We start from the raw sequence: 25841 nt of genomic DNA, 5'->3' as shown, positions 1-25841 counted from the left end.
GAGAGAGTCACCCAAGGCTGGAATTGAACCCGGGTCCCTGCGCGGTGAGGCAGCAGGGCTAACCACTGTGCCGCCGTACCACCCTTATTGATTGCCTGCAGACTGCATGTTATTATGAGGAGGACAAGGGGCCGCACGGTGGCGCAGTGGGTTAGTCCTGTTGCCTCACGGCGCCGAGGTCCTAGGTTCGGTCCCGGCTTTGGGTCACTGTCCGTGTGGAGTTTGCACATTCTCCCAGTGTTTGCGAGGGTTCCACCCCCACAACCCAAAGATGTGCAGGGTAGGTGGATTGGCCATGCTAAATTGCCCCTTAATTAGAAAAAATATTAATTGGATACACTAAATTTATAAAAAAAATTATGAGGAGGACAGGAACCTGTTCAGCTCTCAGACTCCAACATCTTTATTTCCACAACTGGCGAACATGAAGCAGGTGCAAGCTGAGAACACAGTAAGACAGAGAAACAGAATCCACGCTACTTGCGAAAGGTTATGTTTAAAACCGAAATTCCATAACCCGAGATTCTACAGATGCCATATATCTTTGCATCAAAATCGGGTTAAAATACACAAGTTATTTACCATTAAAACCTACAGTTAAAAAGCTGTCCTTGTATTATACCTGCATTCTCTACTTGATTTTAGTTTATTTCAGTTTACGTGAAGGTTACGCAGTGAGCTCGAGGTCCATGCGTGATGAGGAGTAGCTGTTATTGAGAACTCGGAGGGTGTGAGGAACCACAGAACAGTGCGTGAACATTCCTGGAGTAAAGTTGTGCAACAGAGTCAGAGCTGATAGAGGGATTGGGATGGGTGGTGGTCGGAGAGGTGGATGCAGTCCATGCTTTAACTTAGAATTTTGTGCAATCATCTCGGCTCATAAATTTCAGGACAGCATAGTTATAGGTGGAAGACATCATGTAGGTAAGCTGAGAACAGGAGATGACAACATGGTGGGGGTAGGTAGGGGTATGGGGAGATAAAAAAGGGAAGAAATAAAAACCATTAAAGTTTGCACAGCCAATGAAAGCCACGTGAATTACACAAATACTTTGTTTAACCACATAATTTTTCACCAGTCATGCACCGATCATATCCAGTATATTTTGAACTTTTGGTCAATATATTTAAAAATTGGACACAAATGATTGCTGCAACTCATGATGCCTTTGACATCTGAGCTACAGACAGTACCAAGCCTCAGCGAATACCTCATCAAATATGGACATTCAGTGTCAACCGGGGAATTCACACATTCCTTTGTTTATGGATGGGCTAACAAAAAGACTACGGACTTTCTAGGTGTCGTGTGAGACTACCTTTAAGAAATGGGTGTTTATCAGTGATGTCAGAGTGTGGGTGGAGCTGGGCTGTGTCAGATTGTTACTTTTGTTTTATGCTTTTTGCTGCAGGGTGTGTTTTAGTTTCGTTTTCAGTGTTGGAGCTGAAGCCAGACAGAGCAGATGTACTGTTGATCTCTCTGGCATGAAAAGACTTATCTCTTGATCATTTGTTGAATTCAGAATTATAAATGTTCTCAGTAATGAATGTAAACCTAAAGTGCTTCTGTTAAAAGGGGTTTCTTTTGTCTTCTGGATGTAGTTTGGGAAGTTATTAAGGATTACTTAGTGTTGTATTCTTTGGGGGTTCTATTTAAATTGATGATTGCTAAGATGTTCACTGAATGTTGGTTAACTTGAGTTCATAGAATAAACATTGTTTTGCTTTAAAAAATACTTTTCCATTTCTGCTGTACCACACCTGTAGAGTGGGCTGTGTGCTCCCCATAGAGAGGGCCGTGTGCTCCCAATACCACAATCTATTAAAGGTTGTGGGTCAAGTGAACTCCATGATGCACTTTTGGGTTCTCTAAACCTTGGCCCATAACATAGATCAAAACTCAAATCAGTGATAGATGGAAGTGAATGGCCCCCATTACTGACCCATTGTATCATGACGTTTCAAACCCTCAGGCGGTGTTAACCCATAATACGGAATCAACATGAACACGATAACCTTTTGGAAAAGGACAAGTCATGAAGCAAGACAACCATATTGCCCTTGGCTATTTAAAGAATCAGCAAAGAGTTGTTTGCAGGCAGTTCCACCAGAACTCTAAATTTCACCCAGTCTGTAAATTAGACTCGGAAACAAGCCGAGCCACATCACGTAGCAAGAGCACATAACCGGCTCCAGTTCACCTGAGGATCAGCCTCCTACTTACTGGACTACAAGAAACCTCACAACCTGCTGTGACTTTACAAGACCCTCACTTCAACATTCAAGCATTGAATTCATTCAAGAAACCAGGCCCGCCACACAAAAGCCCAGAGAGATTGAGACAATTATATTCGGTAAGAGTGCCCAAACTTGTGCATGTGAGTGCACATACGAGAATGAATCATAGCATAGAATCCCTACAGTGCAGAAGGAAATGATTTGGTCCATTGAGTCTGCACCATCCTCTGGAGAAGCACTCTCCCTATGCCCATAACCCTACCAATTTTTTGCACCCTCCCTATGCCCATAACCCTACCAATCTTTTGGACACTAAGGGGCAAATTAGCATGGCCAATCCACCTGACCTGCACATCTTTGTAATGTGTCTGATGTCGCTTTAATTTGGGCACTGTGTGAGAGAATAAATAAACTTCTAGATTTTTTAAACTCACAAACACTTGCTACTGAATTATCTTATTGCTGCAAGAAAAGACAATTCCCTTCAATATAAAACATATTAGCCACAGACAGCAAGACAGCATATACATTCTGCGCCTGTGACACAATTTCCTCTGGCTCAAGATGGGACCCCAAATTTTGGGGCCGAGCTCCGATGTTACTCGGTATATTAATGAAATGAAAGAAAATGAATCATGTTCATGTTATTGTTGAATTTTGTGATCTACCCCTTTCTGTTGTGGGAACTGAAAGGATCTTAATTTCATACTGCCATTCATCCTTTCCACACACGCAGTAAAACTCACTCAGTGTCCCCCATACAACAACATAGCGTTCACTTACCAAAGCAATAACTGTGGCCGCAGCTCCTGCAAATGTTGCAATGAACAAGTGGTAGGTCAATTCAAACTGTAGAGGAGACACAGAATTAAAGGTGAAAGGAATTCAATATCAAACATGACAAAGGGTCAAATACATGTCAGACAACTATCTATCTGACATTCCCCCCTTCCATCCATCAGTGGATTCTGGTACTGCTGTGCACTCTGGGGAAAGATTCGCTCTGCTCTTCAAGCTCGGAATTAGTTGGGATCCATAGGCATTGGTCACTAACCAGCACCCAATTTCAATGGAAAGACAGTTGAGTGGCGATTTGAATAGAATAAGTAATTTGCCAGTGACAGACAAAATACAGAGGGGAAAACTCCCTCTACATTGTTCCCAGTAAACACAAACTGGTCAGGTACAGCACGGGATTAGATACTGAGAAAATCTCCCTCTACACAATCCCAATGAAATACTCCCAGGACAGGGTTAAATATAGAGTAAAGCTCCATCAGTATCCGAGTGTGAGTGAGGGAGAGGGAGGAGACGGAGAGAAAGAGAGAGAGGGAGAGAGAGAGAGAGAGAGAGAGAGAGGAGGGGTCCCTCTGCTGCAGGCTTGTGGTGCCAGCTTACTTGGTGAACAGGTGAACAAGTGAAGACTTTGAAAAGACGTGGTGGACTGACTGGTTTCGAATCACCACTTACCTCGGAGGCATTACAAACAGCTGTTAAATTGAGGCCACAGATCTTCCCAGGATTGGCATTCCATGGCAGGATCCCTGAAACAGGAGGAATGAAATGGGAAGGGCAAAAATATGTTGCACATTAGACAGCGATACAAATGAGTCGTTGAATGTCTCGCACATCGGTTGCAATATGAAGCAGTTCACCACGAGAATCCAGCTGAACTCATCACCAGAAAGTTAAATGTGCGTCGGAACAGGAAGAGGTCATTCAGCCCCTCGAGCCAATATCCAATCAGATCATGGCTGATTGCTACCTTGAATCCATCTACTTGGCATTGCACCAAGTCTGGAAAATTTCAATTGCCCCAGCTTTCACAGTATTTTTCAGGAATAATGTTCCATCAGAATGTAAGCAGCAGCAGCAGGAGTCCAGCCATTCAAAGGCTGATTTAACTTTCCCGGCCTATTGTCATATTCCTCAATTTACTCAGTCAATCCCATCCTATACAGTAGGGTTACCCAAACTGTTCCAGCCTCGCAAACACTTCTGACCGCAGATTATTGAAGGAACCCCTGTGAAATATTCTTATTGCATTGAAGAGCCACACCACTAAAAAGGATTATTTTCACGCATTAGGTACAAACACAGAAATCTAATTCACGGAAATCTTTTCTATCTCTTGCATGAATATATTTACTATAATTAAAAAGTTCTCTTATTAAAAATGTACGTGGGTTTTACCTTATTACAATTTTTAATGGGAGCTGTGTGACTGACCTAACTCACTTCTCTCGGAGGCCTGTCCCTCTCCCCTCCCCCGACCCCACCCTTCCACCCCGCATGTCCTGTTCTGGAGATGCCAGCTATAAAATGTTCAGGAGATCAGAGAAGGTAAATCAAAATGGCAGTTTCTTTCCTGCCAAAAGAAATAGCCGCCAACACGGCATACAGCACAAAGATCCCGGCCAGGACTACCGATCAAGTCGGTCCCAATCCTGGCCGGCTTTTATGAGGCGATTTCTTGGAGTCCGAGCTGATGGGTCTTTATCCATTGGCGGGGGAGCTTGCATTCCACAAACCCCATGGCAAGGTCAATCAGTTCATCCCAGTGAGTCTTGTGAGGGAACAAAGCTCAAATGGTATCAATCAACTTGGCCTGCCTCCAAACCCCGCAGAGCCCTGAGGTTCCATAGACCCCAGCTTGGGAATTGCTCCTGTATGGAATCATAGAATGATTACAGCACAGGAGGCCATTCGGCCTTGTCCTCACTGACTCTCTGCAAGTGCAATCCCTGCTCCCTCTCCATACCTTTCCGATTATAGTGCCACAATCTTTTTCTCTCTACAGGAAATATTTGAATTCTCATTTGAAAGTCACAGTTGTATCTGCCTCCACCACATTCTGGATTCCAAATTCTAACACCCGACTAGTTTTTCATGTCACCTCACTTTGTTTGCTAATGACCTTAAATCAGTGCTCTCTTCTGCTCAATCCTTTCACCAGCAGGAAATATATCTCACTATCTATTCCGTCAGATTACTCTAATTGTTATTTTGAATGCCTCTATGAAGATCACCTCTTAATCTTCTCTTCTTCGAGAAAAACAACCACAGTTTCTCCAATTTATCCATGTAACTGAAGTTAATCAACTCATTACTGAAACCATTCCCATGAATCTTTTCTGAAACCACTCTAATGCCTTCATATCTTTACTAAAGTGAAGTGCCCAGAACTGGTCACAATACCCCAGTTGAGGCAAAACTAATTTTTGTTTTAATACAAGTTTATGATTTAATACTCTATGTCTCTGTTGATAAAGCCCAAGATATTGGATGTTTTCTCAACATTCAGGGGGTGTGTCCACGGTACCTCAGGCTTCTACATCCCCTTTAGAATTTATACACTTTAGTGCATACTCCCTCTCCTCATTCCTCCTACTCTCCCCATTCCTCCTACTGTAATTAATTGATGTTATATTTCATATTTGTGGCAGTTAGGTTATTAAAAATAACATGGTTGGTTGTGTGTCTACTAAAGCTGTAATTAAGGTGCAGTGAAAGATTAGGTAATTATTGATTTTAACCATTTAGTTGTTTGCAGAGAGATGGCTAACAAACATTGTTTCAATTGCAGGAGAGTTTCTGGAGTATAGATAATTTGAGGGATTGCATTTAGTTCTTGCTAAGCAGCTCATGGACATCTTAGTGGGATACAGATGATATAATTAATGGGAGGAGCCAGGTCTGTCTGCAGTTTCAAGTTTTGCCAAATGCTGGTAGGTTGAGCAGAAAGGCTGACAAGACAGTAGAATACTGGATCTGTTTTTGAAAGGGCCTCTTCAAAAGTCTATAAACAGAAGACCTGTTGTGTTAAAGCGGCATTTGAATTTGGTTGGAATATATATAGTGGAGGTGTAGGGCATTAATTGAAAGTTTTTCCTTTTATTTTAAGAATTGTTTAATTGTGAATTAGAGAGACATTTCTGCAATGTTAATGTGGTTAATACGGTGTTAAATGATAAAGTTTGATTAACCTAAAAGATCCCTATTTGTCTGTGCAATCACTCCCGGGGTGAAGTATCCTTCCCTCAGTTTTGCAAATTGTTAGCGTTTCTTGTCCAGTATCCTAATGCTACTAAAATGAAATCACTTCACACACACTGCAGTCCACCCATTGCACTGAATCCCTTGGACTGATCTGTTCCCTGTAAAAACACTATTCACGACGCCCTATGCTGCTCTTGTTTGGCCTTGTTCCGCACTGTAACCAATCACTATTTGCTGATGCACCACTGTCAATGTACTCTGTCGATTATTCTTTTGTCTACTATGTACGTACTGTGTACGTTCCCTTGGCTGCAGAAAAATACTTTTCACTGTACTTTGGTACATGTAACAATATCAATCAATCAATCAATATTACTACTCTTCTCACAGCTCACAATAAACTCTGCAAAGTTTGAAACTGTACCTTCTACATTCCCAAGTCTAGATTCATGTGCTAGGACAACCAGACCCCCCTGCAGCTCAGAGCTGTGTAATTTCGCACCGTTTAAATAATAAGCCTCTTTTTTTCCCCTGCCAAAAATGGACAATACTACATTTGCTCACATTATACTCCATTTGATAGATTGTTGCTCACTGCTCACTCAACAACCTATCTTTCTTTGTCGCCTCCTTATCTCTTCTTCGCAACTTACTGTCCTACCCGTTTTTGTGTTGTCAGAAAATTTAGCAACCATACCATTGGTCCCTTCATCGAAGTCAATTGCATAAATTGTAAACAGTTGAGACCATAGTCGCAGGGCTTTAAGCTTTAAGACGAGTGTTCAAGAGCGCTTGAGGGAGAAAAAAAAATCAGAATAACTCTTAAAAGTTTTCTTCAGCATTGAAAGTGGCCCTAATCCATACCGTACTGCCGGGCGTCCACACAGACATCATCGAAGCCCGAATTATCAGTCACATATTTGACCGCTTGGCATGTAGATGACATGGTGTAGTAAATATAGACTGGCAACGCGCAGAAGGCAAAGACTCCCATCCAGATGACACCCAGTGCATAGGTCAGGAAGATGAACTAGAAGAGAGAAGGAAGTGATCAATGAGAAAAGCAAGGTATGAGAGAGAGAGGGGGAGGGAGAGAGGGAGACAGAGAGAGAAATACACAGAAAGGGAGAAAGACACAAAAAGAGAGAGAGAAAGACACAAAAAGAGAGAGAAAAAGGCAGACCGAGAGAGAACAAGGACAGAGAGAGAAAGAAAAAAGACAGAGAGAAAAGGCAGATAGAGAGAGAGAAGACAGAGAGAGAGAGACAAGACAGAGAGAGAGAGACAAGACAGAGAGAGAGAGACAAGACAGAGAGAGAGAGACAAGACAGAGAGAGAGAGACAAGACAGAGAGAGAGAGGAAAGACAGAGAGAGAGAGGAAAGACAGAGAGAAAAGGCAGATAGAGAGAGAGAAGACAGAGAGAGAGAGACAAGACAGAGAGAGAGAGACAAGACAGAGAGAGAGAGACAAGACAGAGAGAGAGAGGAAAGACAGAGAGAGAGAGGACAGAGAGAGAGAGAGAAGACAGAGAGAGAGAGAGAGAGAGAAAAGACAGAGAGGGGGGGGGGCAGAGAGAGAGCAAAAGGGGGAGGGCAAAGAGAGAGAGAGAGAGAGACAGAAAGAGAGAAGACAGAGGGGGAACAGAGAGAGAAGACAGAGAAAAGGCAGAGAGAGAGAGAGAGAGAGAGGGAGCAATCATTCACAATTAGTCATTTAATTGACATTATGACATAGGATGGACCACAATCCATTTTAAATAGGCCAGTTATTAGATGTAATCATCAGCCCCCACAGAACTCACTGTTAAACCCGAGCATGAAATCTGCTTCAAAATTTTCAAACAGAACTTTGCAGATCATTTTGCACAAGAGACTTTTATCAGATAAGCTTTCAAAACAACATTACACAGAACACATGATAAAGGATCGATCAAATACATTCTACATGGAAATTCCAGATGTGAAAAGACCAGAGATCCTTACAAATCACTTTCAATCTCACTAGTTACATGATACAATGATAATAGAGTTGTTTATTAGTCATAGCAAACAGGATGACTATAAAAAAAACAAGGTGAGGAAAATGTCAAACTTTCTGGGTGGATTAAAGGGAACAAAAATTATTCCTTGATGAGATGTCTATTCACCCCTTTGAATCAGCCCAAGCCAAACCCCTAACATTACAAAGACCCTCAATACATATTGATTACATTAATGCATGATTCAATCTGCCGTGCTTATAGTGAGCAATGTTGGTGCCCATGGGAGTTTTCCCATGTAGGAGCTGGTATAATCAGACAGTAGAGGTGACAGACAAACTGGTGTGGTACAAGAGATTTAGCTGCAGTCACTTCATTCTGTGTCTCCCCATATACTGTCTGCATACCACAGTACTATTCCTCAATGCCTTGTGTATTCAAACTCTATGTTCTCAATAAACCCCATGGACCATTCAAGGGACATCCAGACTGTGATGGGACAGACAGAAAGTAGATGTCAAAAGGTGAGTTGAATGAGCAGAGTCCATTCTCTCATCTCTGTCACTGGTAGATTAAAATGTAGCCTCTATCTCTCATTTATAAGGCCACGAAGGAGTCCATACCGATAGTTTAAAAAAACTATGTTGTTTATTTACAATACGATCCCGGCCCTGGGTCACTGTCTGTGTGGAGTTTGCACGTTCTCCTCGTGTCTGGGTGGGTCTCACCTTCACAACTCAAAGATGTGTAGGATAGGTGGATTGGCCATGCCAACTGCCCCGTAATTGGAAAAAAAAATTGGGTACTCTAAATTTTTTTTAAAAGTTTATTTACAATAACTATTATATACGCCACAAGATAGATCTCAACTGGGTGTGCCTTGGCGGTGCCTAACTGGCCGGCTTTATAATACCATGCAACTATACATTGTTTAGAGGTGCCCTGTCTCCTTACAGTGGGGAGTTCACTTGGAAATTAATTGTTCCCACTCCGTAACCACCCTCCCAGCCTGAAGAATCCTCCAGCGTCTGTGGAGTATGGGGGGAGCAGGATTCTCTTCGCATCTGGTCGTGCACCTGAGGTGCTGGATCAGGCAGCGTGAACCTGGACAGCGAAACCCAGCTTCCGATTGGAACATCACAGTGGCTGCTCCGCCAGTGGCTGCCGTACTGGTCCTATTGGCTGTTTCTGATGCTTGAGTTTCCATTTCCGAATCGGTGTCCACGACCTCAGTCATCTCGATGTCTTGGGGCCCCGTTGTGGGTTGCCGTGGCATCAGAGTCGGCTGGACGAAAACTTGACACTCACACAGAAATTTTCAAAGAATTGGTCGTCTGGACCGAATAGGATCGAGGGGCTTTCGCATTATCCGACCTTAGACTTGTACTTGATAGGAAACCGGCCCTGTCGGGGGGAGGACAGTCCCGGAGACCCACTGGGCGCCATCTGCAAAGGTTTTGAATATATACCGAATCACCTGCTATAAAGCAACTGGGTGATCGACCTCGAACAGGGCAACACACTTGCAGCTCCTGGTTGTGACGCACTTTCACACCTATGTCAGGAAAGTCATACCAAGGCAGGTTTGAAGCCTACAGCCCATCAGAACCGGATGCGCCATACCCCATTCACCTTCAAAAATCCAAATAACCCAAGTCATGAAAGGGACCCGTTGTCTCCAACGAGCACTTCAGGGATACCGTACGTGCTAAACAATGGCAACTGCTCGATGGTTGCTCGGGAGGTGGTTGTTGCCATCTTGTGGACCTCCAGCCATTTTGAATGGGCATCAATTAATAGGAGGAGCGTTGAACCCCAGAAATGGACCGACAAAGTCAGCATGCAACCTTGCCCACAGCCGTGCTGGCCATTCCCAAGTGTGAAGCGGCGCAGCTGTTGGGAGCTTCTGGTTATCATGACAGATGGAACATTGCTGGGCCATCTTCTCAAAGACCCGATCCAGGCCCGGCCACCAGACATAACTGTTTGCGAACATCTTCATTTTGGACACCGCTAGATGTCCTCCAATATCAAATCCTGGCCTTTTTATGAAATGATGACACGTGTACCCCACAGCAGTATAACGTTCTCCACACTAAATTCGGACAGTTTTGACAAACAAGTCCTTAATTCGCCTTGTAGCTATCGACGCTGACGTCCATATAACTGTCAACCTTTTGCGGGAACTGGGTCTGCCAGAGTCCATTTACGGATCCGAGATGCAGTGACCAGCAAAGAATAGAGTGGCGACTATTTCGTCCACCCTGGGAGGGGGGGCTAGTCGGTAAAGGCTCAGCGCATCGGCGTTCACGATCTGGGTCCCCGGCTGATGCTCAAATGAATATTTGCTGGCAGCCAAGGGCAGAGCCCAGCCCTTGTCCTCCTTAAAAAGACTGAGTAAAGGTTTATGGTCCTCCTCAATAATACTGAAAACAATAATGCGGTAAACATACTAGTGGAATATTTTCACTGTCTTGACCTCCGCCAAAGCCTCCTTTTCGATCTGTGCATATTTCCTTTCCGCTGCAGACAGCATCCGAGAGGCAAAAGCAATCGACCGTTCCCCGCCATTCCCCATCCAGTGTGACAGGACGGCCCCAATACCCGTGACGAGTAAGGGTTTGGCAGATCGTAGTGGCTCAGTCAGTAACCCGAAAGACGATAACGGTATCCTTACCTGCAGAAAAAACCTGCATCTTACTACATGTCTACGATTCTTCTTTTAAAGGAGGTGTAAGGGGCGGGGGGGGGGGGGGGGGGGGGGGCGGGGGAAGAGAGAGAGAGAGAGAGATATGGTCCCAAGTTTTGGAATGACCTTCACATAATAGTTAACAACTCCGAAAAATGAAAAAAGGTTTGTGGCATTGGTCGGGGTGGGGGCCTGCTGAATGGTAGACCACCTCCCTTGCATTGAAGACACATTTCGCCCACTGCATGTGGACACCAGATGAGTGAAACGTTTCAGTACTGCCTCAAGGTTCTACAGTTGCTGTCCTTCGGTCACTCCCGTGACGTCATTTAAGTATACCGCCAGGTGCGACAACTCTCTCAGGATGTTCTCCATTACTCAGCGAAATATAGCACAGCAGAGGACACCCCGAAAGGCAGCCGGGAGTACTTGTAAAGTACTGTGTGTCTATTTATTGTAGCATATGTCTGGGAGGCTGTATCAAACTCAAGCTCTAACTATGCCTGGCTTATATGGAGTTTAGTGAATGAACGAACTTGCCAACTTTGCGTAAAGATCTTCAATGCGGGGCATGCAGCAGTGATCCAACCTTGAAGCCGTATTCACGGTGAGCTTGTAGGCCCCGCATTACCGGCTATACCAATGGTGCCCAATCCGTGAAACGTTCTCCAACTGACGAGTTCATTTTGTACTTTTCCAACAATGCATAGGGGACTGGGCGTGTCCGGAAACACGGAGATTGGGCTCCTGAGTCAACATGAATGTGAACTGAGGCCCCTTTCCAGGTTGAAATACTTGTGGGGTACTGGCCCAACACTTTGCTCAAGCCCCCAGGCCCAATCTGGAGGATGCGTCGCCAATTTAGTGATAAATGGCACAACCAATCACGGGCCAAGAAGCTGCAGCCTTGCCCCTGACCACAATAAGTGAAAAGTGTGCTGATTAGTGACAACAAACTACCACAGACATGGTGGTACCTGCAATGTCCAGTGGTTCACCAGTGTAGGTGAGCCACCTAGCCTTATCATAGAATTCACAGTGCTGAAGGAGGCCATTCGGCCCATCGAGTCTGCACCGGCTCTTGGAAAGAGCACCCTACCCAAGGTCAACACCGCCACCCTATCCCCATAACCCAGTAACACCACCCAACACTAAGGGCAATTTTGGACACTAAGGGCAATTTATCATGGCCAATCCACCTAACCTGCACATCTTTGGACTGTCGGAGGAAACCGGAGCACCCGGAGATGAAGTGCAGACTCCGTACAGATAGTGACCCAAGCCAGGAATCGAACCTGGGACCCTGGAGCTGTGAAGCAACTGTGCTAACCACTGTGCCACCCTCAATGGAGCTTTCTGAAAGTGGAGTGAATTCTTTCACACTAGGTTACCAGACAGTAATAATCAAAACAAACTTTGAATGGATCAGAGGGTGAGAGTTAAATGCAACATTATTGCTTCACTACAAAAACTTGCATTTATGTGGCTGCTTTAATGTTGGAAAAGTTGGCCTATAAAGGTCAGTGCGGGTCAAATGTTAGCAATCTCCTCTTGGAGTCTCAAGATTCCAGGTTCAAGTCTCATTGTAGGGATTGAGGCAGAAAAAGGCCGTCACTCCAGTGCCGCACTGAGCAAGGGGCTGTCTTTCAGCGGAGGCCTTAAGCCAAGGCCCAATCTGTCTGTCTAGAGAAAAACAGAAAAGGTTGGAAAATCTCAACAGGTCTGACAGCATCTGTGGAGAGAGAACAGAGCTAACGTTTGCAGTCTGGATGACTCTTCAGCAAGAGTCCAATCTGTCTGGTCAGCTGAATGTAAAAGGTGCCAATGGTATTACTTCGCAAGAGAGCATGGTGTTCTGCCTAGTTTCCTGGCCAACATTCATCCCCAATCAACGCCATAAAAACAGGGTATCTGGTCATTGTGTCACTGCTACGAGTGGGAGTTTTTTGTTGGCAAATTGGCAAGGTGCTGCACAAAGAGTGGTAGGGCTAGCACTGCTGCTTCACAGCACCAGCGACCCGGGTTCAATTCCTGCTTTGGACGACTGTGCAAAATCTGCGTGGAGTTTGCACATTCTCCCAGTGTCTGTGGGGGTTTCTCCGGTTTCCTCCCATGGTCCAAAAATGTGCAGGTTAGGTGGATTGGCCATGAAAAAAATAGGGTGGGGGAGTGGGCCTTTCAGAGGTTGGTGCAGACTCGATGGGCTGAATGGCCTCCTTCTGCACTGTAGGGATTATTTTCATTAGCTGTAAAGCACTTGTAGATGTTTGGTGGTCATTAAAAGGCGCTTTGCAAATACAAGAAATATTTCTTATTTTTAATCGGGATAATTGATGTTTTGTTAATTAACTTGCTGGGGAGGGGATTTTTAAAAAAAAATTGTTCCTGGGATGTGGGTATCTTTGGCTGGGTCAGCATTTATTGCCCATCCCTAATTGCCCTTGAATGGAGTGGCTTGGTTGGCTATTTCAGAAGGAGTTAAGAGTCAACCACATCCCTGGAGGAGTCTGCAGTCACATGTCGGCCAGACCGGGCAGATTTTCGTCCCTTGAGGTTTTTGCGACAATCGGCAATGGTTTCATGATCATCATTAGACTTTTAATTCCAGATTTTTATGGAATTCAAATTTGATCACCTGCCTGGTGGGATTCAAACCCGGGACCCCAGAGCATTACCCTGGCTCTCTGGATATCACTCGTCCAGTGATAATACCACCACTGCCTCTCCTTGGTGATGCTGAATGAATCATAGTGGATGGGTGCATTAAATGCAGACCTTTAGTCTTGAAACTAGCGGCCTGAGGTAGGAAGAGGTTAATGGGGAGGACTACAAGATGTGTCAGTTTATACTGGAGCAGGAGAAGATGAGTTATAATCGAGGAAAGGAAAGTTGTGGAAAAGGGCAGGAAGATTGTGGGAGCGAGCTGGGCATCTTGAACATTACAAGAGTGATTAGTATTTCATTGGGAACACCATGGTCGTGAAAGGCACCAGATAAATGCTGCAATAAGCAAAATACTTTGGATGCTGGAATCTGAAAAACTCCGCAGGTCTGGCATCATCTGCCAGGAGAGAAAATAGAAATGCTATTGTTTCATTCTGAATGAGCCATCAAAAAATGGGCTGAATGACATCCCATTATCAGCTACCTCATGAGCACAGGACAGGGAGAAAGAGAAATTGGGTGAAGTGTGCCCAGGCCAATGCGCTGTGAACTGGGAACAGTGTTCAGATACTGGATTCTTCCAGGAGGTGCAGGCTTTGCGTGACTTACAGTTGCGCTGACACATCTGCCACACATAGTGGTCCTGAATTCTCCAAAGAGAGATCTGACGGCACTGGTGGTGTAGAAGCCCTCAGCCAAGAGCAGTACCCCATACAGGAAGAAGAACGATGCAGTCCCATAGATAACATATTGGAACACCTGGATTCTGGCAGAAGCAGAGAGAACAGCTCATGTAAAAGATTCACAACATCAATACGTCGCTCACACAAACTCCCCACAAGAGGGCAGATCACACAAGAGACAGCACAAAACATTCAAGCACAGTTTGTAGAGCATTCTCCTCCCACACTCTATATGGAATCACCAAGAGGGGAAGTACAGGAACAGGGAGGCGGCCATTCAATCTCTCAATACTGTTCCGTCATTCAGTTAGATCATGGCTGATTTATACCCACTTCTGCTACAAATTTCGATACCCTTACCCAACAAAACAATTACTGATATCTGTTGTGATAGTTTCAATTGTCCTTTGCATGCGCAGAACTCAGGCTGTGAGGGGGAAAGTGTTCCAGGATTACCCTGCCTACTGGCCAAGCTCCAAGTTGAAGATGATATCCCTCAGCCTCGACACTCCTGTTAGATTAAATGATGCCTCACCATTTATCTTATTCAGTCTTAAAAACAACTCTGTCAACCCACCCACCCCTCAATCTTCCAAATTCACGTGAACACAAACCTAGTCTATGCAACCTGGCCTCATAGTCCATCATTCCTTGCGCTGCACCCATCCCAAGGCCAATATATCTGTTGAGGTGTATGGTATTCAGAACCCATAGAATCCCTACATTGCAGGAGGCCACCATTCAGCCCATCAAGTCTGCATCGACCCTCCAAAAGAGCACTACATACCTAGGCCCACTCCCTGGCCTATCCCCATAACCCTGTGTATTGATCATGGCTAACACACCTAACCTGCACATCATCGGACATGAAGGGGCAATTTTAGCATGACCAATCTACCTAACCAGCACATCTTTGGACACTCAAGGGGCAATTTTAGCGTGTCCAAACCGGTACTTGTTTTGGACTGTGGGAGGAAACCGGAGCATCTGGAGCAATCCCACACAGACACAAGGAGAACATGCAAATTCCACATGGACAGTTACCCAAGGCTGCAATTGCACCCAGGTCCCTGATGCTGTGAGACAGCAGTGTTGACTACTGTGCTGCCCATTTGCACACAATTACTCCAGCTGTGGTCTGAACAGAGCTTTGAACCATCACTTTGCGATAAAGGCCAATTAAGACTCAATTAGCCACTGCTTTTTGTATCTATCCACTGGATTTCAATTATTCATAAGAACGTAAGAACTAGGAGCAGGAGTAGGCCATCCAGCCCCTCGAGCCTGCTCCGCCATTCAATGAGATCATGGCTGATCTTTTGTGGACTCAGCTCCACATTCCGGCCCGAACACCATAACCCTTAATCCCTTTATTCTTCAAAAAACTATCTTTATCTTAAAAACATTTAATGAAGGGGCCTCAACTGCTTCACTGGGCAAAGAATTCCATAGATTTACATCCCTTTGGGTGAAGAAGTTCCTCCTAAACTCAGTCCTAAATCTACTTCCCCCTATTTTGAGGCTATGCCCCCTAGTTCTGCTTTCACCGGTCAGTGGAAACAATCTGCCCGCATCTATCTTATCTATTCTCTTGATAATTTTATATGTTTCTATAAGATCCCCCCTCATCCTTCTAAATTCCAATGAGTACAGTCCCAGTCTACTCAACCTCTCCTCGTAATCCAACCCCTTCAGCTCTGGGATTAACCTAGTGAATCTCCTCTGCACACCCTCCAGTGCCAGTACGTCCTTTCTCAGGTAAGGAGACCAAAACTGAACACAATACTCCAAGTGTGGCCTCACTAACATATTATAAAATTGCATCATAAACTCCCTAGTCTTAAACTCCATTCCTCTAGCAATGAAGGACAAAATTCCATTTGCCTTCTTAACCACCTGTTGCACCTGTAAACCAACTTTTTGCGACTCATGTATTCCTATATTTGTGCCCAAAATCTCTGTTGTTCCTTGATTCTTGCCGCTTAGAAAACATCAGATTTATCTTCTCACACTGCCCCACACGGAACTCGATCAGCCAGTTTTGTCCAGTTACTATCTGTGCCGATGTCCTTTGGCAACTTTCTACTCCAATTTACTTATTCGTGTCCCAATTTAGTATCAGGCACACAAACTGCAGCAAGACAGAAAAGAAAAGTGATGAGATACTTACACATTTGCCAGTAGAGCGTAGTCCATAAAGTCATTGGAGAAGTAACGCTCAATGAGTCTCTCAGTCCCAGTCAAGGCCTCATGGCCACAGCCGCAGAAAAGGGCCACTCCCACAAAACAGAAGATAGTCGCGATGAGAGAGGCATAGGGAACTCCCCGGAGGCATCTCACACAGCACTCTGAACAACCTGTAGAAACAATGAATGACTGAGATATACAGGATCTGTCTCTCGGTTTTCCCTTCAATTCTCACTCCACACCCCTCCCCTTATTACCTCACCCCTGTCCATTTGCCAATTTTCTCTCCCAAAGAATGAAGGTCCTCGACAATTCATTTTTTGCCCAACATCCAGAAGCAAACCCTGTGTGCGCAAGGATTGACCAGCTGGAGGTCTCAACCCTGCAATTCCTGGGTGCGCGTACATGGCCGCCTCCATGTGTAAATGTGGATAGAACATAATCACTATCAGTAGTTTCTAAGATTGAATGGCTTCTAGATCAGTGTCTAAGCTTGCGCAGAAGGTAGCAAAAGAAAGCAGTGCCCCGAGGTAATAAATAAATGTGGGCAAAGAGAGAATCACACTTCAGACTCACTATCAAATGTATAAAAGGTTGCTTTCTAGATTAGTATGTAGGGGAACCAACAGGCCATTTTAGATCTGGTGTTCAGTGAGAAAGGTCTAATTGCGAACCTTGTAGTAAAGGAATCTCTAGAGAAGAGTGATCATAATATATTAGTACGAAGTCTTACAACACCAGGTTAAAGTCCAACAGGTTTGTTTCGATGTCACTAGCTTTCGGAGCGCTGCTCCTTCCTCAGGTGAATGAAGAGGTCTGTTCCAGAAACACATATATAGACAAATTCAAAGATGCCAAACAATGCTAGGAATGCGAGCATTAGCAGGTGATTAAATCTTTACAGATCCAGAGATGGGGTAACCCCAGGTTAAAGAGGTGTGAATTGTACCAAGCCAGGACAGTTGGTAGGATTTCGCAGGCCAGATGGTGGGGGATGAATGTAATGCGACATGAATCCCAGGTCCCGGTTGAGGCCGCACTCATGTGTGCGGAACTTGGCTATAAGTTTCTGCTCGGCGATTCTGCGTTGTCGCGGGTCCTGAAGGCCGCCTTGGAGAAACGAACCATTGTTTGCAGCAAACTACCCAGTCTTCAGAACAGTGACCACGACACCACACAACTCTGTCATGGCAATCTCTGCAAGACGTGCCAGATCATCGACATGGATACCACTATTACACGTGAGAACACCACCCACCAGGTACGCGGCACATACTCGTGCGACTCGGCCAACGTTGTCTACCTCATACGCTGCAGGAAAGGATGTCCCGAAGCGTGGTACATTGGCGAGACCATGCAGACGCTGCGACAACGAATGAACGGACATCGCGCAACAATCACCAGGCAGGAATGTTCCCTTCCAGTCGGGGAACACTTCAGCAGTCAAGGGCATTCAGCCTCTGATCTCCGGGTAAGCGTTCTCCAAGGCGGCCTTCAGGACCCGCGACAACGCAGAATCGCCGAGCAGAAACTTACAGCCAAGTTCCGCACACATGAGTGCGGCCTCAACCGGGACCTGGGATTCATGTCACATTACATTCATCCCCACCATCTGGCCTGCGAAATCCTACCAACTGTCCTGGCTTGATACAATTCACACCTCTTTAACCTGGGGTTACCCCATCTCTGGATCTGTAAAGATTTAATCACCTGCTAATGCTCGCATTCCTAGCATTGTTTGGCATCTTTGAATTTGTCTATATATGTGTTTCTGGAACAGACCTCTTCATTCACCTGAGGAAGGAGCAGCGCTCCGAAAGCTAGTGACATCGAAACAAACCTGTTGGACTTTAACCTGGTGTTGTAAGACTTCGTACTGTGCTCACCCCAGTCCAACGCCGGCATCTCCACATCATAATATATTAGAATTGAGTTTGAGAGTAATCTAATCAAATCCAAAATCAGAGTCCTAAATTAGAAAAATGTAAGCAATGCAGGAATGAAGGATGAGTTGGTTAAGGTAGATTGAGAAACTACACCAAGTCGCTAAGCAATATTTAAATAATTAATTCATAATTTGCAATGTACACTACCTTAAATAATAAATTATGGGGAAAACGGTCCAAATGATTAAAGGAGGAGGCTTACAATGTGTCTGATTGCAACTACTTCTGTCGCATCACAAGAGACATAATAAACTCACCCATAGCCACCAGGTGGAGCTTCTGTGTTGCTAGTCAGAGCAAGATTTCAAATTCTAAAGTGTGGAAAATGACGACAGACTTGACAAATTGAGCAGAAAATACCAAAAAGACTCCAGAAAGCCCCACGGGCACCACAACCTTGACCTCCAATCTCCGCCTTGAGCACTAAACATCAAACGAACAGCCTCCCCCACCCCTTTCCAGTGCTCGGCTTTGTGAAGTTAGCTAATGCAGCACTTTATTGTGCTATATATTTGAATACACTTTGGATGAGGTTAGGCAAAGAATCAGAGCCTCATTTTACTTCACAGAAATGAATTAGCATTTGTCGAGTGGCTTTCTCGGCCACAGGGCAACTCAAAAGTGCTTCACAGATTATCTACATCATAGCGGAGGAAAAAAAGCAGTCAAAGTGCACACAGCAAGATCCCTCAAACAGCAATGTGATGAACATAGAATTTACAGTGCAGGAGGCCATTCGGCACATCGAGTCTGCACCAGCCCATGGAAAGATCACCCTACCTAAGCCCACACCTCCACCCTATCCCCGTAACCCAGTAACCCCATTAAACGTCCAGATACGGACATTTAATGAGGGTTGTTGAGGTTGACTCTCTTGTTTGATTAATTCAGTGGGATCTTCTACAAAATGGAGGGCAGTTGAGGCCAAATGTCTGCACTGCCAACGGTGCTGATGCGCTATCAATTACGGTGTTGTCTGCTTGAGAGTGCAGCTGCAGGCGATCTGGCTTGATGCGGAGGTCCATCGTTGTAAAATCTCTGCTTAATAAATTGATGCACTTTCAATTACGACGAGATGAGAGTAGAGTGTAATCAAGGCTTTGTTAAGCAGAGATGTGTAGCCTCCTGCAGCTGCTGCCGAAATGGCTGCAGCTCGGTGAGCACACACATTTATACTCTGCCTACTGGGCGGAGCCAGCAGGCAGGGATCTACCCCCGTACCTGTAGTACATAGAACATAACCGAGCAGTACAGGCCCTTCGGCCCTCGATGTTGCACCGACCTGTGAAACCACTCTAAACCCCATCTACACTATTCCCTTATCGTCCATATGTCTATCCATTGACCATTTGAATGCCCTTAGTGTTTGCGAGTCCACTACTGTTGCAGGCAGGGCATTCCACGCCATTACTACTCTGAGTAAAGAACCTACCTTTGACATCTGTCTTATATCTATATCCCCTCAATTTAAAGCTATGTCCCCTCGTGCTAGATATCACCATCCGAGGAAAAAGGCTCTCACTGTCCACCCTTTTCCAATCCTCTGATCATCTTGTATGCCTCAATTAAGTCACCACTTAACCTTCTTCTTTCTAACGACAACAGCCTCAAGTCCCTCAGCCTTTCCTCACAAGATCTTCCCTCCACACCAGGCAACATTCTGGTAAATCTCCTCTGCACCCTTTCCAATGCTTCCACATCCTTCCTATAATGCGGCGACCAGAATTGCACGCAATACTCCAAATGTGGCCGCACCAGAGTTTTGTACAGCTGCAACATGACCTCATGGCTCCGAAACTCAACCCCTCTACCAATAAAAGCTAACACACTGTACGCCTTCTTAACACCCCTCTCAACCTGGGTGGCAACTTTCAGGGATCTATGTACATGGACACCGAGATCTCTCTGCTCATCCATACTGCCAAGAATCTTACCATTAGGCCAGTACTCAGTCTTCCCGTTATTCCTTGCAAAATGAATCACCTCACACTTTTCTGCATTAAACTCCATTTGCCACCTCTCAGCCCAGCGCTGCAGCTTATCTATGTCCCTCTGTAACTGGTAACATCCTTCCGCACTGTCCACAACTCCACCGACTTTAGTGTCATCTGCAAATTTACTCACCCATCATTCTACGCCCTCCTCCAGATCATTTATAAAAATGACAAACAGCAGTGGCCCCAAAACAGATCCTTGTGGGACACCACCAGTAACTGGACTCCAGTTTGAACATTACCTATCAATCACCACCCTCTGTCTTCTTCCAGGAAGCCAATTTCTGATCCAAACTGCTAAATCACCCTGAATCCCATGCCTCCGTATTTTCTGCAGTAGCCTACCGTGGGGAACCTTATCAAACGCTTTACTGAAATTCATATACACCACATAAACTGCTTCACCCTCATCTACCTGTTTGGTCACCTTCTCAAAGAGCTCAATAAGGTTTGTGAGGCACGACCTACCCTTCACAAAACCGTATTGACTATCTCTAATCAAATTATTTCTTCCAGATGATTATGCATCCTATCTCTTATTAACCTTTCCAAGATTTTGCCTACAACAGAAGTCAGGCTCACTGGTCTATAGTTACCAGGGTTGTCTCTACTCCCCTTCTTGAACAAGGGGACAACATTTGCTATCCTCCAGTCTTCTGGGACTATTTCTGTAGACAAAGATGACATACAGATCAAAGCCAAAGGCTCAGCAATCTCCTCCCTAGCTTCCCAGAGAATCCTAGGATAAATCCCATCCGGCCCAGGGGACTTATCTATTTTCACACTTTCCAGAATTGCTAACACATCCTCCTTATGAACCTCAAGCCCTTCTAGCCGAGTAGCCTGAATTTCAGTATTCTCCTCGACAACATTGTCTTTTTCCTGTGTGAATACTGATGAAAAATATTCATTTAGCACCTCTCCTATCTCCTCAGACTCCAAGCACAATTTCCCACTACTGTCCTTGACTGGCCCTACTCTTACCCTAGTTTTTCGTTTATTCCTGACATATCTACAGAAAGCTTTAGGGTTATCATAGATTATCATAGAATTTACAGTGCAGAAGGAGGCCATTCGGCCCATCGAGTCTGCACCAGCTCTTGGAAAGAGCATCCTACCCAAGGTCAACACCTCCACCCTATCCCCATAACCCAGTAACCCCACCCAACACTAAGGGCAATTTTGGACACTAAAAGGGCAATTTATCATGGCCAATCCACCTAACCTGCACATCTTTGGACTGTGGGAGGAAACCGGAGCACCCGGAGGAAACCCACGCACACACGGGGAGGATGTGCAGACTCCGCACAGACAGTGACCCAAGCCGGAATCGAACCTGGGACCCTGGAGCTGTGAAGCAATTGTGCTATCCACAATGCTACCGTGCTGCCCTTGATCCTACCTGCCAAAGACTTCTCATGTCCCCTCCTGGCTCTTCTTAGCTCTCTCTTTAGGTCCTTCCTAGCTAACTTGTAACTCTTGAGTGCCTAACTGAACCTTCATGTCTCATCTTTACATAAGCCTCCGTCTTCCTCTTGACAAGTGTTTTGACTGCTTTAGTAAACCACGGTTCCCTTGCTCGACCACTTCCTCCCTGCCTGACAGGTACATACTTATCAAGGACACGCAGTAGCTGTTACTTGAACAAGCTCCATATTTCCATTGTGCCCATGCCCTGCAGTTTTCCTCTCCATCCGATGCATCCTAAGTCTTGCCTCATCGCATCATAATTGCCTTTCCCCCAGATATAACTCTTGCCCTGCGGTATATACCTATCCCTTTCCATCACTAAAGTAAACGTAATCGAATTGTGGTCACTATCACCAAAGTGCTCACCACCTCCAAATCTAACACCTGTCTTGGTTCATTACCCAGTACCAAATCCAATATGGCCTCGCCTCTTGTTGGCCTATCTACATACTGTGTCAGGAAACCCACCTGCACACATTGGACAAAAACGGACCCATCTCAAGTACTCAAACTATAGCGTTTCCAGTCAATATTTGCAAAGTTAAAGTCCCCCATAACAACTACCCTCTTGCTTTCGCTCCTATCCAGAATCATCTTTGCAATCCTTTCCTCTACATCTCTGGAACTTTTCGGAGGCCTATACAAAACCCCTAACAGGGTGACCTCTCCTTTCCTGTTTCTAACCTCAGCCCATACTACCTCAGTAGACGAGTCCTCATCAAATGTCCTTTCTGCCACCGTAATAATGTTCTTAACTAACAATGCCACCCCTCCCCCTCTTTTACCACCTTCTGAGCTGACTGAAATATCTAAACCCCGGCATCTGCAACAACCATTCCTGTCCCTTCTCTATCCATGTCTCCAGAATGGCCACAACATCAAAGTCCCAGGTACCAACCCATGCCGCATGTTCACCCACCTTATTCCAGATGCTCCTGGCATTGAAGAAGACACACTTTAAACCACCTTCCTGCCTGCTGGTACACTCCTGCAACTTTGAAACCTTACTCATGACCTCACTACTCTCAACCTCCTGTATACTGGAGCTACAATTCAGGTTCCCAAGCCCCTGCTGAACTCGTTTAAACCCTCCCGAAGAGCATTAGCAAATTTCTCCCCAGGATATTGGTACCCCTCTGGTCCTGGTGTAGACCATCCCGTTTGTAGAGGTCCCACCGACCCCAGAATGAGCCCCAATTATCCAGAAATCTGAAACCCTCCCTCCTGCACCATCCCTGTAGCCATGTGTTCAACTCCTCTCTTACCCTATTCCTCGTCTCGTTAGCACGTGGCACGGGTAACAACCCAGAGATAATAACTCTGTTTGTCCTAGATCTAAGTTTCCACCCTAGCTCCCTGAATTCCTGCCTTACATCCCTATCCCTTTTCCTACCTATGCCGTTGGTACCTATGTGGACCACGACTTAGGGCTGCTCCCCCTCTCACTTAAGGATCCCGAAAACACGATCAGAGACATCACGCACCCTGGCACCTAGGAGTCAACATACCAACCGCGAGTCTCTCTCTCGTTCCCACAGAATCTTCTATCTATCCCCCTAACTATGGAGTCTCCAATGACTAATGCTCTACTCCTCTCCCCCCTTCCCTTCTGAGCAACAGGGACAGACTCTGTGCCAGAGACCTGTACCCCATGGCTTACCCCTGCTAAGTCCCATCCCCCCCACCAGTATCCAAAGCGGTATACTTGTTACTCAGGGGAACGACCACAGGGGATCCCTGTACTGACTGCTTCCTCCCAGCCCCTCTCACCATCACCCATCTATCTTTATTCTTCGGAATACATCCCTGAAGCTTCTATCTATGACCACCTCTGCCTCCCGAATGATCCGAAGTTCATCCAGCTCCATTCCAATTCCCTAACGCGGTTTCTGAGAAGCTGGAGATGGGTGCACTTCCCACAGATGAAATCAGCAAGGAACTGACGGTGTCCCTCACCTCAAACATTCTGCAGGAGGAACATTGCACTACCTTCCCTGCCATCCCCTCTAGATTAAAAAAAAGAAAAAGAAAGAAAGAGCTTACCTGTTATTCACTCCCCTTCTCAGCAAGCACTCACTCAGCAACCTCTGTGCCTGCACGATAACACCGGAGGGAAAATAAAAGAAAAACTACATACTAGCCAATCCCTTACCTGCAGGCTGTGACTTCACGTTCAACTTCTACCTGCCCTTGAGCCTTCCTCTTGATCTTTACAGCAGTTGGGTTTTTTTTGGTTAGAGGAGGGAGTAGGGAGGGAAACACTGAAGAAGTGTTTCGGATTTAAGTGCCACTTGACAACAGCTCCTCCACAAACCACCTTCAAGTTAGGGTGAGCACAACAGATGTATGCAAATTGCCCCCGCAGCAGCCAATCAGCAGCTCCACTCTACTGCCCTCTGCTAAATGCTGGTCTTCACTTGAACAGCTAGGCTCTCTTACTCAGGTACACCTTAAAGTTAGGGTGAGCACAACAGACGTATGCAAATTGCCCCGCAACAGCCAATCAGCAGCTCTGCTCCACTCCACTGCCCTCTGCTGGATGCTTGTCTTCACTTGAACAGCGAGGGTCTCTTGCTCAGGTACTTCTTCAAGTTAGGGTGAGCACAACAAATGTATGCAAATTGCCCCCGCAACAGCCAATCAGCAGCTCTGCTCTACTGCCCTCTGCTGGAGCCTTACCGTTTTACATCTCGTATGTGATATATACAACAGTGGTGACTACCACAGGTGCAACACTCCCTGGAGTGTCAGCTGGGATTTTGTGCTGTGCTCAAGGCTCCAAACTAGGACTCAAAGCAAGAATGCTCCCCACTGGAAAACTGTTAATATTATTTCATGGACGAGTCATTAATTACTTTCTTTCAAAGGTCAAAGGTTGCTGATTGCAGCAAAGTACATGTGGAAATAAAGTAAAGTACAGATGAATCCTTCTCAGCAAAGTGATGGAAGGAGTCATCCACAGTGTTCTTGAGTGGCACTTACTCAGCAATAACCTGCTCACTGATGTTCAGTTTGGGTTCCACCAGGATCATAGGGTGGAAGTGAGGGCTTACTGTGGGTCGGTGCAGACTTGATGGGCCGAATGGCCTCCTTCTGAACTGTATGTTCTATGTTCTGGTTGGGTACATTGGCTTGTATCTATCCTGTAAATACTATGCCAGACACATTAATAGATATTTGCTAGATAAGAGATCTGGATTAAAAGTTGGAGAAATAGAGTACCGATCAGGCATGATTGAACAGCTGAGTAGACTTAAGGGACTGAATGGCCCCTTCCTCCTGTTCCAGTCAGGCCCAGCTTTGGAATGACAGAGCATTGAGAGTACACCAAATGCAGGGGGAAATCAAGTACTGGTTAGAACGGCGTAATCCCACAATCACATTCAAACTAGTGGGTGGAATCAACCCTGAAGCAAGTTAGGATGGAAATGAATGTGCATTTGTATGAGTCATACTAGAATAGATTACTGAGGGAAAGAGGCAGGCTTCTGTGTATTCTATTTCCATCCTGTACTGACTGGGGCTGCTAGTTCCAAAAGGACCTTTTATTATTGGGTTCAGGCCCTGGCCTGGATCTCCAAGGCAGAGTTTTAACTCACTGGTGGGACTGCGAGGAACTAACCTTTGGGTTATGAATTTATGCTCCCTTGGAAGGTAGAAATTACCCCATTGCCTCTCCCCTCTCTGCTCCCATACAAAAAGTGGGAAATCACAAATGGCAGTCAGCGATATCAGGATCCCCCTTCCCCATTCTTACGAAATGTCATTAGCTGAAACGTTAACGCCATTTCTTTTCCCACAGATGCTGCCAGACCTGTTGAGTACTTCCAGTTTTTCTTACAAATTAATTAATATTCCATTGTTCTTTCATTCATTCATTGCTTGGCTCTGCAGCATGGGGCTGACTCACATACCTTATAATATAATAATCTTTATTGCCACAAGTAGGCTTACATTAACACTGCAATGAAATTACTGCGAAAAGCTCCTA

The 25841-nt window shown here is 45.4% G+C and overlaps 1 protein-coding gene across 1 annotated transcript; it reads right to left on the bottom strand.

The window, feature by feature from the left end:
* Positions 1–379: 379 nt before the first annotated feature.
* LOC140420881 (proteolipid protein DM alpha) lies at positions 380–16602 on the bottom strand. The gene is made up of 6 exons (XM_072504990.1): positions 16424–16602; positions 14180–14336; positions 7102–7267; positions 3709–3782; positions 3022–3087; positions 380–929 (listed from the first exon to the last, which is right to left on the bottom strand). Exons 1-6 carry the CDS (start codon positions 16447–16449, stop codon positions 852–854), a joined length of 567 nt encoding a protein of 188 aa, XP_072361091.1. The 5' UTR covers positions 16450–16602; the 3' UTR covers positions 380–851.
* Between the last annotated feature and the right edge of the window lie 9239 nt (positions 16603–25841).

Source organism: Scyliorhinus torazame, chromosome 5, assembly GCF_047496885.1.
Source record: "Scyliorhinus torazame isolate Kashiwa2021f chromosome 5, sScyTor2.1, whole genome shotgun sequence".
Taxonomy (NCBI): Eukaryota; Metazoa; Chordata; class Chondrichthyes; order Carcharhiniformes; family Scyliorhinidae; genus Scyliorhinus; species Scyliorhinus torazame.
The sequence above is the reverse complement of the archived record's forward strand: the minus strand, read 5'-3'. Positions and strand labels throughout refer to the sequence as shown.